The following is a 12,804-nucleotide window of genomic DNA, read 5'->3' as shown; positions in this document are numbered from 1 at the left end:
ATAGGCTATGAGAAGCTACTTTCAGTTCATCCTGACCACCCAGTGGGAGTCTTTAGACACACCGGCAGCACATATTTAGGTTGAAAAGACATGAAAAAGTGCATTTTGCATAATATGCGACCTTTAACCAAAGGTTAAAGCAAAGTTCAGCATTGCATTATGCCAAACTACACTCACAATACACAACACAGACCATTTTCTTTAAACCTCGGAGTGTAGAAGAACCAGATTTATCCTTAACCGTACATGTAGCATAAATTGGAAAAGAGGGTACATATAAGAGCTGTACATGCACCAGAGATCCCGAAATATCATAATTAACAGGGACATTTTCTAACATTCAGCTACACGAGTAATAATATATAAGACAACATGCTGCGGTTATATAATATTCCTCTGTTGATTTAGCGAGGTCAGTGGCGCAGATTCTGTAACTTTCTATACATACTATACTTGTCGCTTGCCTCCAGCTTCATGTTTCATGAGATAATCCTTAAGAACTGGATTTGCTTTTTTATTTTTGCACTGCCCTGGGGATAAATGTACAAGCAGTGTTGCATGCTGAATATAATGTAGTGGATCAGTAACCTATAGCTGGAGTAGGACTGTATATCACTGATGGCAGAACTGTCCAGATTCATGCCTGTGCATTTTTCTTTTTTAAAAATTACATTGCATTTGGAATTCGTGTACAGTTAGTGCTTAGTTCATCTGTGAAGGCACAGATTTGAAAAGAAGAAAATGAGTGTGCTTGATGAGGAGTGGAGGAGCAGATAGGAAGAACTGAGGAGGGAGGAAAGTGAGGAGTGGAGGGAGAGCGTTGGAGGAGAAACAGCTGCAGAGAGAAAGGAATGAGCTGAGAGGAGGAAACCCCAGTGGAAAGCAGAGGGGTGCTCTCTGACAGATTAGGGTTATGTAATGGGATGGGAGCATTTTGAGGATGTGTGTGTTTGTGTGTGTATGTATGTGTGTGTCTGTGTTATACATGGATGTGTGCCTAGTCTCCAGTCAGTTGTCAGATGTGCCTGCAGCTGCTCCTTTTAAGTCAAATTGGTGCAATGGACGTAGTTAGAAAATGTAGCACATTATATATCATCTGAAGGTCCTTAAAGGTTCTGTGTTGCATTTCCATATCGATGACTCGTTACCATTTTGAAATGTCAGTGTGAAAATGTTATCAAAAGTTCAAGATTTAAACTGTAGGGTACAAAAAAGTATGCAGGAGAATTTCACAGTTAAAACAATTATATGCTAGTCGCACTGTTCTACCTGTATAAGAGTGTTTTACCTTGTCAGAACCTTGTGTGTATGTCGGCTATATAGGTGTAAAACGTTGTTATCATTTCTCCTCTTGGGTTCTTTTAAACAAATGCATGGATATTAAAGAAACAGAAACAATATGCAGTATATTTACTGCTTATGGGAAACTTTCATCTCAATTGACATAAAGTGCAGTTAAAAAAACTTTAGTCTAATTTTTTTATATTCGGCCATCGCTTATCCTAACAAAAGTTAAGTTGCTGAGAACTGTGAATAGCGACAGGTAAAATGGTCAGACAATAAGACAGGTTGTAGAAAACTAGCCGGGTCTTCCGCATCATGTGCCTGGAATAGTTAGAGCAGTCAAGACTTCTGCTGGCCGTGGCGGCTACTTTCATGTTTAGCGGTCCGCTAACTCGAATGGGGGGAAAAAAGGATTTAATCGTATCGGAACAAATATTGATAGGGAAACGAGTCATGACGCGTAGGTTGTGATAAATTATCCAATGTTTTACAGCTGCTTTTGTCACAATCTAAGTCTATGTGAAAAAGTCTTATTGGGCCATTGTGCATCACATGATGGACCAGGAAGTTGTAATTATGCTGTTTAGCCTCCATGTTAAATAGGCTTCAAAACACAGCGCACTTCCTGGGAGCTTGGCACACACAGACTGTCAAAACCAGGAGATCAATCTTTAAAATGTGTTTGACAGTTCTCAACACCATCATCTTTAGCTTCCACCCAACGTTAGCAGTGCTCATAGTTAATGACTACTTCAATGTCCACATGCCTGTACTTTTGACTTTTCATTAAAAAAAGATGTTTTCTGTCACAATTCTCAGTCTTTTGTACTGATCATTTAACTGGGAGAGTTTCATGATAATCCAAGCTGTAGAAATGCTCCAAGTGTGAGCCAAATAACATTGTCTATAGGAAAAATTAATGTGATTCTTTCATTCAGAACCACCCCTAAATAACTCCCACTTTGCAGCTCTATTTGTTTACAACAATTAACTTTTTAAAGTGAGTTTATTGCAAGTGATAGAATATGAAATTAGATCCAACTTTTCTTGGTTTAACCAGCAAACCTCAATTTTATATCAGTCCAACATAAAAATGATAAATCGCATCGTTTTACTTTAACTGTACTTTTGGTTGAAGTTGGAAGTTGAAGTAAGAGGAAACATAATGCTTTAGTATACTGTTTGTAATGTGTGTCACATTTTTTTTAATCTACTGCAATGTCTTGAATCCAAGTTTAGGCATTTGACTGAAGTCCTGTCACTCTTTCTCCCCAGATTTATTAGTTGAACAGTCCAAAAATAATCACTAAAAACAACGCTGGCATTTGGAAAGTATAACAAATGCACTGCCGCCTCAGGTGTGTGCTAGTTTCCATGTAGCCACATACAGTACTTGCTGTGGGGAGGCACTAATTAGCTTTGGCATCCCTACAGTTCTCCCTACATGCAGGTACTGTTATAGCACATGAGTTGCATCCGGAATCATTATCACCATGGAGTTTAATATTTATTATGGCTTCAGAGCAGGTTGGGATTCTTTCATTTGTTGTTTTACAGCTTCTCCCTGCACGTGTTTCTCTTTTTGCTGTCAAAATAGGAAGCATAATATGAGATGGGCAATGATTTGAAAGCGGGATTGTTTTGTTGTGTTTATCACACTTGCATATCTCTATCTCTTCTACATAAGCACTTCAAAAGAAAAGGCCATTTTGTGTTGCCTCCGTAAGTGGGCTCAACCAGGCAGAGACTGTTTGCTTACTCAACAGCAAACCATCACACACCACTTCGGTTGATTTTCAATATTGTTTCTATAATTCCAGAATACTGACAAATCTTGAAATGCGAACATTTTCTTCTCAGACTTATTGTTGGACAATTGAGGACGCACACTTTCCAAGCTGTTATTCATCACAATTGATATCTCTTATGACAAATCGGATCACAATAAACAACAAGCCATCAAAACGGAGCATGGAACAGATTATTTAAAAAAAGAAAGCAGTCTCAAAATATGTTCAGTATGAGCACTAAAATATACTAAAAGTCATATAGGGATAATATATGCTGATCTGCCATTCATTTATGTAGTATTAATAATTACTTGTCATGTAAGGAAGGCTAACAGTTAAAGCTGCTATAATCATTGGATCAAATCACTGTGTGTATATGTAAAAGCTGTTGCTCCAAGTGATGAATCCACAGCGAGCTATCATTTGACCATGATGTACCTCACAGCTCTGCAAAATGTTTTAGTGTCTTTCAGCTCATTGTTTTGTTTTTACAGCCCACAACTTTACTGTTTTGGTTCACTCTTATCAGCATTATTGCTTCTGAAACCCACCATACACTATCTGGTCAGCACCAAGTGGCAGACATACAACGTTCGCAATTAATTGGTGAACATAGTGTAGCAGCCAGATGTTTTCCTCAAGGGCTGGTGGAGACCAAACCCAGAGCTGAAAAGAAGAGAGAGTATTGGACACATTCATCAGGTGGGCACAAAAACGACTCCAAATTAGTGCTAATGCTGCTTTGTGTCTACTCGTGTAGATAAGCGACTGTTTGCTAACATATTAAATAATATTAAATTGATATGGCGATTAATATGTCAAAGTTGTCTTTACAGCATGGCCACCAAATAATCCAAAAAATCGATTATTGCAGGTTTAACTTTAGGCTTGACAAAACTCTTTTGTAGCTGTTAAAATAAAATTTGCAGATTAATATTTAGTTCACATAAATCATGTGAGAACATCACCTGACCCCCCAAAAAGACCAGTTTAATTGCTCTCTTTCATGTTTGCAGGTCGACCTGCCATGCTGCTGTTAAAACCGCTTACTCCCATCATTTCAGCCACCAAAAGCCCTGCTTTCTTTTTCAACAAGTCCATTTCTGTTGATTTGTTTTTGTAGACTTGTCTTTTAAAATAACATGTATTCCATTTCTTCATGATAGCCATGTGTGTGTGTGTGTGTGTGTGTGTGTCATTGGCTGAAAGTGAAAGTTTTACCAAAACTTTTGAGAGCGTAATTAAAGCAAAGACATCTTTGCTAAAGTGGTAGTCAGCTGTCAGCAAGTCAGTCTTGAAAGAGCAGATAGAGAAAGCGAAGCAGTTTGTGGTTTGGTAGAAGCAATTAGAACATTTTAAATGAACATTGCAGGTTATCCAGTGACACTCTATTTATATTTAATAACCAGCCATTAAATTTCCCTTTTCACTGAGTCTGAGTCAATAATTAATCTGAGCATACATGCAATATTAATATGCAGTTTATAAATGTGCCTTGCAGCCGTCTGCCCATGCAGATGAAGATGACAAAAGACGTTCTGATAATATTTATTTCTATTATGGAAAATGACAGTCTGACAGCCAAACAGAGATGCTGTGAAAAACAAAGGAGAGGAGGAGACAGAGAGTACACCAAGGAAACAGGGTAGATGGCATTAGAAAGAAGGGAATCCTGAAACAATTTTAAACACCTGAGCAAGAAGACTTGTAAAATAGGGGGGAAAAAGTAGTTGGCGCAGTGTTGTTTTTGCTGCACATTTTATTTACACACCGCAATTAACTGAACATCAGTCAACCAAGTTCCTACTCAACTCAAACACTGCACTACTGGCATAAGAAGACAGAGTGTTGTGTGTTTACAAGCGTCTAAGTTGAATGATGTAAACCAATACCTATCTGTCTATCCTGAGAGAGAAGCCACATTTTAATAGAGCGTGACACTGAGATATTTTCGGAGTGAACGATGCGGGGAGAGGTTTTCTTGATTGCCCAAACCAGACTGGGGCTCTCAGCAGGCAGTGGGCTGTTGATAATCCTTAATTAGAAAATAAATTCCAGTGGCAGGAAATTGTCCCTTCCTATCCGCACCTGCAGCAACTCAAAGCCGGCAGGGGAGGACCCAGCTGTTTTCTCTCACAAATCGCTCCATTTAGCTCTCTGTTGGTGAACAGGATGAGTGTGAAATGGCAGCATGCAGGGAAAACAGTGATAGTGATGGATTTTTAAATTTTTAAATTTTTTTATTTTTGTTACTGTAGTGTGATCATGTAGATTGACCTGCGGTAAAGTACTCCCTTTTCAGCCCTTGTGTTGGTAACAGTTAGACTAAGCTGACTCTTATTTTCTATCATCATGCTTCAGAGGAGTTAGAGGTTATTTACTTGCCCTGATTAGATTCTAATTTTTCATTTTGGACATCCAGCAGAATAAGCTACTTCTAGCTGTGTTTGTTTTACCAATCGCTTGGAGATCCCAAGAGTCTTATCAGACCAATTTACAATAGATTAGCTCATCCTGACAGTTGAAGGAGACGTCCTGATTTGAGGCTTACCAGGGCATGGTGAAAAGAGAAAATTATCTGTTCGTGTGAAATGTATACAAAGACTTCAAGGGTTCTTCCCTGTCTAATTTTCTCTTCCTGTATCTCACGTCTCTGCAGCATAAAGAACGTGACACCCAAAGTGGGTGCAGAGGAGACCCATGATGCCATTCGGCGAGCCTTTGACGTTTGGCAAAATGTGACACCGCTGCGCTTTGAGGCCGTGCCCTACAGCGAGCTGGAGAGGACCAAGAAAGACGTGGACATCACCATCATCTTCGCTTCGGGCTTCCATGGCGATAGCTCACCCTTTGATGGCGAGGGTGGCTTCCTGGCCCACGCGTACTTTCCAGGGCCGGGAATAGGAGGCGACACACACTTTGACTCAGATGAACCGTGGACGCTGGGCAACCCCAACCATGACGGTAAACAATCATTAGTATTCTTTGGAAATGTTATAATGGCTTTACGTGGGTAGGTGTCAGACATGTTTATGAAAAAGGTCAGTCAGCTAACTCACCTTAAATGGATTAATATGTGAATGCACAATACAGTGTTGATATTTGCGTCTAGGCTCTGACCTGTCACTCCCCATAAAGAAACGGCGAGCTCAGCACAGCAGGGAGTGACCATAATCCTGTAACTTACCCCCTAAGGGAACATAGACTCAGTTTACAGGTGGTAGCTGGAGTGGAGACGGGGCTTATGAAATGCTCTATGAACAGCAGCAGCAGGGAGTGGGGAGTGATGAGAATAATTTACCCCTAGGGGAACATAGACTCTGAGTTTACAGGTGCATGATGAGGTGGAGCAGCAGCAGCAGCAGCAAGTGACAGCAAAGCTTTCAGGAGAGCTGCATAGCATGGCATAGCAGCAAAAGAGTGAGCAGAACACTGACGCTGGTAGAACACCATGATCACAAGGGTGCGATGCTCTATCCAATGACCATTAATGTTTGAAAAAATATTCTTAACTCCACTTATACTAGCTGTTTATTTTAGTCTTTCAACTACGTGTCAAGGTCTTTATCAGCAAATGGCACAGGTGTCATTATTCCATGTAGAGTACAATCTACTATACATGTTATCTCAGCCAGTAATGTGTTGTTTTAAATGGATTTTTTATTAATAAATGAAATAAAAAGATATTGGGTTCTGCTGTAGATTTCAGAACATGATTGATGTTTAATTGAGAGCGGGGTACAGTTTGTCAGAAGTGACGTCATTCAGTTGCATCATTCTCTACAGCTGTGGTCAGCAACAATAGGTGGCCAGTGGGCCAAAGCTAGCCCGCTGGCCTGTGGCCAGAGTTCTTTGATAACGGCAAAAAAACCCCAAAAACCTTATTGCGGCTGGTGCTGAAACAGATCTCTGTCATGGCAGCAAAAGTTACTCACATAATCACTTCCTCTTAAGGGATTGTGCCTACAAAATAAAAGAGCGAGAACGTCTTTGCAGCAGTACTTTATGTCGTGTTTAATTGAGAGCTTTTACTTTGAAAAGTTCTGAAGGAAATTCAAAAGAGTCTCTGGCTTGCTTGACACACCTCTGAAAAAAACGTCTAAAAATGTGAGATCAGATTCCCCTGAATGAGAAACACAGGAATTTCCTCTGCCAGGAGAAAAATAACACTAGCAGCAAGTGGAGATTGAACACACAACCCATTGAACAAGAGTCCTGTGCACAACTGATTGAGCTAAACAGGCACAGAGTAATGACAGATTATAAAGGATATTGACTTTGTCAAATGATAAATTGACTATGTTCTGGCCTGCCATCTAATGACTTGAAAAGAATTTGGCCCGATGCCAGATTTATTTGCCGACCCCTGCGCTACAGTATAACAGTGTAGATTTAAGGCTAGCCTGTAATGGTTTAAAATTAGATCTGCTGTCATTTAGGGTGATATATCGGCCTTGTGACTGCAGGTATCTTCTATCATTAATTTAATGTTAATACTGAAATTGGAACAATAATTTGTTGCACTGCTTGTCAGTGGGAAAAGTAATAATGTTATTGATGCATAGTGATAGTAAGTGGACAGGTCATGGAGTTTCTGCAGTATTTGTGTTCCAAACAGGAGTTTGTCAGCTTTCTGAGGTATCAGGGAATATTTTTTACAAATTCTTTACTACATTGAGATGTAGTATACTGGATGTCGTAGCTTGTTCCATGCATGTGTTGCTTTAAACTGGTTTTCAGACCGTCTGCATATGAAACTAGACTGTTCATCCATTTAGATGAGTGGCTCAGTTATAGAACCACTCAGTAAAGTCATGAGGAAATGCAAGTCTGATGGATATTGATGTATTTGTGCTGTAGATTTCTAGTGTGATTCAAGTCTCACCGTTTGAGGCTTGCTCACTCTCCTCTCTCTTCGAAAACATCCAAACCTGCTAGCAGACATTGCTCTCTGTGATCTATAGCAATCGTATCACCTCTCACTCCACTGCGACCCCAAGCTCGTGCCATAACTGAGTGTTTGCCTCCAGAGTTTTACAGCATGTCACGCTGCGTGTAAGCTTTACCCGGGTCTGCTTGTCATGCTATGACGTGGGTTGCATGTTGAGCAGCTGTTTAGCGTTGTGGTGATCCCAGTGCAGCCTCCAGTGTGGTGATGAAACTAATGAATACTGTAAAGGAGACATAATAGAAGTAAAGTTAAATAGAGTAATGAAAATCCAATCATATAGTGAAAGTTAAATGGATTGTGGGTTAATATTCTTTGACCAGATGCTTGTCACAGGAGGGCAACATATTTCAAACTGGCCTCTCAAAATTCTAAAAGATGGGGGATTTCTTCTTTGAATTCCTCATTAATATAAGGGGCAAGCGTGCCCCGTGGTCCACCGAGGAAACTCAAGAAGAGCTATGACTGATGCTGAGTCACAAGTTAAAACAATGACGGGGACGACTTAGCGAGACACAAGGAGACTCTCTCAAGAAGGGAGGACACAAAGAAGGGTTACTAGAAGGAAGGAAGCCGCGATAACAGAGAGGGAGAAAGAGAAGATAAGAGAGAATGGCAGAGTATCTCTAGACAAATATTGGAGGTTTGAGAGCTCACAGGAGAGAAAGACGAAGAGGGAACAACTGAGAGAGCGAGAAGTAAAGAAAACATGTGAAGAGGAAAGGGGAGAGAGGAGAGCAGAAGAGATGAGTGGGAGCTGTTGAGCACTATGCGTCGGAAATAGAAGTGAGGAACTTGCTGTTGAATTTTAAGTAGGAGCATAGGGGCTTTTGTAGGCTTAGATAATATGTTGTGAACGGCTATATTTAAGGCTTTTTAGAATTCGTCGTTTGATCGAACTGAAGAACCCCTTCTGCAGGTTGAAATACACAATTGAAGCGATTAACAATAACCTCAAGTACGCTATTGGCACGTCTGCCCTTTCATTGACCATGTGATTCCCTTATAAAAACTCATATTAACACACACACACACACACACACACACACACACACACACACAGTGTTGTCATCCCTGCTGTCACAACTTATAGGAAGGAGAAGCAGCTGTCATTGAAGGCTATGATTCACTCCCTTCAGCACTACCAGACACAAACTGTCTCTCTACCCCTCAATGCAATATTCATACAGCGCTGCTACGGCCCAAACTGCTGTGAAAACATCCCATAATGCATGCAGTTTTATTACGCACTCTCCAGCTGGCTTTCTTGCCAAATATGAACATGCACCAAGTCAACTGCCGTGGCAGGGGGTGCTCTTATTCGTGCATGATGACCAGTGTTACACTGAAATGAATTTCCAAAGGCTCATAAAGCTTAAAGCTGCCCACAGCCAGTATGTTATTCTGAGATGTTGAATATCTTCAAATTTCACGATTCTTATGCCAAAAAATACTACAAATATCAGGTACTCTGTATTTTAGCCAGATAGTTTTTTGTCTTTTTTGGCACGGCAGCAAAACCTCTGAGGTAGTGTGTAGATTTTGGCAGGCTAAAACCTCAAACCTCATGCTGCAAGTATTACTAATGTTACTACTAATGATGAACCATAGTCATGTGTCAGTGTGTGCCGTTGTACCAGTGTAGCATTTGGCTTTGAGAAGAGGCATGTGGGTCTGTTTGCGTTTGTGTAGGCAAAATGCAAATTGCATTAGATTTTGATTCCTGCTTTGTAAGAATACAATCGTGGCTAATATCAGTACTGGAGTATGATTAAAATCTAATAACAATAAATTTAACCAAAATTGATTTATGCCATAAACACATAACATGTAACATAACATGTAACAACCAAACATTTTGTGGTAGAGAAATGAGTAAAGACACTTCACTATTGAGCAATAAACTGTCATCAGAAATGAATGAGTAAATATAACTGTAAATATTGAGAAATAATTCCAAATAATGTCTAATAGATAAAAACACAATTAACTAAGAAAAAACTAAAATATGCACAAAATGTGGCTGCTAAAATGATTATTGCTGCAGATGATACTGATAGTTGGACTTTATTGTCCCGGTGCGGGAATTCTTTTTATTGCGATAGTATTGTACTGTGACTTAGACAGTGATTCAGTTCAACGGCAGCATATCCATTAGACGGGGATGTCACTGACTGTCCAATATCAGATGTTTTATAAGACGCCGTATATCAGCCTAACCAAACAATTAACTGTAACAGCGAGTGTATTGGAAAGCAAAGGGTGGCATTCAGATCGAAATCAGTGCCTATAAAGGCTTACTGAACACCAAATGCACGGAGATTCAAACTCCGGAAATAATCAATTAATTGTCGTCAATCACGAGGCCACTAGTACATCCTTCATGTTACAAAGTAACCTACTAGCAAAGTGCACTTATTTGAATGGCTAGTGCAGAAGACATTGCATTGTGTTGTTTTGTTTTTTTTTTTTACTTTTTTTGGCTTCTGAAGACAGAAAATGTTTGAGAACCACTGCACTAATGAAAGGAGTGATGCTTTCTAGATTATGATTGCAAGGGGCTGGGTAGTAAAACAATAATGATAATAATTACAATATAATTCTCCTCAATAACGATATAACAAATGTTCAATACATGTATGATTGTATTCATTTGAATCACAAATGATTACAATGAACGAATTAGCACTTGAGTTTTCTATTAATGATATTTTTGGAGCTGAGGAAGAGGGACTAAAAAAAGACTTTGCCTAATTTAACTCATGCATATTTGTTGAAAAAACATTTTATCATAATTGCTTTGAAAGTTCTACCTCAGATTTGTTAAGTGATCCACTGTTTGGCAAAAAATTGTTTAAAACCACAATTAACCATCTGGTTTCTTCAACTTTCACTCAGGAGTAGGGCTGAACGATTTAGGGAAAAAATCTAATTGCGATTTTTCTGCCAGATATTGTGATTACGATTTTATTTGCGATTTTGTTATTGAAGTTTTGCTAAAGTTCAATATTCACTGCCAGTCTATTTTTGACGGGAAACACGTCAAGCAACATGGAGCAGATGAACCAGGCAGGAAGTCAGACACAGAACGCTGCTGAAACACTTCAGTGTGTGTTGACGCTGCCTGTGTCGGTTCTGCTGACGCCATTATCCCACGTTTTACTCCAGTTTCCTTTGTTGTTGTGAAATGTACACGCCCTGTGCCCGCTCTGATTGGTGAGTAGGACCGTAACAGGAGGCGCATGGCGCTTGTGGCGCGAGCAGATCTGTCACACAAGGATGACAACGACATGAATTTGTAACTGCGTGACTCTTTAAAACAGGTCAGATGCGCTGTATAATTGACCTACATTTTAATCTTCATGGTTAGCGTTCTTTCAAATCGCAATTTTGATTTGAAAACGATTAATCGTTCAGCCCTACTCAAGAGCAAAAATCAGCTGATGGAGTGAAGTTAAAAAAACAGCTTCCTCAGTGAGCATGGACAGGTGGGACTGCGTTGTTTGGACTGTAAAACGTGTGTCCTAGACCATTTTTTCTACCTAAACATGCTCATCATGTGATTCCAATTGGCTGATTGCTGATGTCCCATCATCCATGAGCAAAAATGAAAGCCTAAATCAGTTTGGTTATACATATTCTTCTCTCAGATGAAAAGTTCCAAAATACATTATTTAAACGAAAACAAGCATGTAGATGTTCATGTTAATCTAGATGTTCTCTCAAAATCTCTCCCCACAGTGGGAGATAATTCCATATATTCCTAACTAGTTTCAAGGATTTGTAATCCATCTATCATCCATCTCCTCCCGTATCCATGCTTTGTAGGGAGCAGCTGAGAATGATGTAATTTTAGCTCAGAACAGCACATAATGTCTGTGTGGCTGGCTTTTCCTTTCTCTTTCTCATCTGTCTTTTTTCAGTTCCCTCTCCTTCCTTTTATTGTGTTTTAAAAGTTACAACCACACACTGAAACACACTGAAGATGAACCCCTGTCCAGTAAGCTGCTTGTGCCTGTCATACCTAATCCACACGCACACACATGTTGTCGAGAAGGATCAGTTGTCGCGGCAACGGTTGCCAGCATCACACTGTCGATGTTATTGTAGTTGTTTTGGATGATGACGTCGCCGATGCACTGGAGGATTAATCCCTGTCTGCATGGAGATAAACACTTACATACACGTGTAGTACTCACACATGCACTTTCACTCTCTGTCTCTCTCTCTCTGTTACACACACACACACACACACACGCATTCATGCAATTGCACTGTTTTGTCTGCACCTCCGCTTGGATTGCAACTCAGGTATTTGATGATAGAGGATTACTGAAAAGTTGCATTCATTGACATAGGCATTTTTAGCACACACAGCAGAATGGGGTTCTTATCGGGATTAGCTAATGGCATTTTATGAGAAACTGAGATATACAGTATACAGCCGCTGCTTTCTGTATGCGTGTGGCTTGATGCTATTATCACGCAGAAGAGAAAGAGGTGTGACGCCTGCAAATTCAAACGCAGCGAAAAAGCCGCACTAGCGCGGCTAGAAAGTGGCACTGATCTGGAGATACTGGAAACAAGTAAAACTGTTTCTCAAGGTGTTGCATATTTTAAATGCAGTTGCTTCTTATTGCCTATTTTGACATACTGCCTCATCACCTTCACCAAGACAATAATTTGACTGTAGATCATCATAACCAATCAGAATCAAATTCCCAATCAATAGAAGCACCTGGTTTAGTCCTCCGTCTTTTTTGATCTTGTGCCCCTCCAAAT

The 12,804-nt window shown here is 39.9% G+C and overlaps 1 protein-coding gene across 2 annotated transcripts in view; it reads left to right on the top strand.

Annotated features, from left to right (window-relative positions):
- Nucleotides 1-12,804, top strand: part of LOC123979982 (matrix metalloproteinase-16-like) — an 83,747-nt gene that overhangs the window by 22,378 nt on the left and 48,565 nt on the right. For both annotated transcript variants that reach the window (XM_046064098.1, XM_046064103.1), the window contains one exon: nt 5,734-6,038. In XM_046064098.1, the coding sequence (XP_045920054.1) occupies nt 5,734-6,038 (305 nt within the window). The remainder of the gene's footprint in view (nt 1-5,733; nt 6,039-12,804) is intronic.

This window comes from Micropterus dolomieu, linkage group LG01 (genome assembly GCF_021292245.1).
Source record: "Micropterus dolomieu isolate WLL.071019.BEF.003 ecotype Adirondacks linkage group LG01, ASM2129224v1, whole genome shotgun sequence".
NCBI lineage: Eukaryota > Metazoa > Chordata > Actinopteri > Centrarchiformes > Centrarchidae > Micropterus > Micropterus dolomieu.
This window is presented reverse-complemented; position numbering and strand designations above follow the sequence as displayed.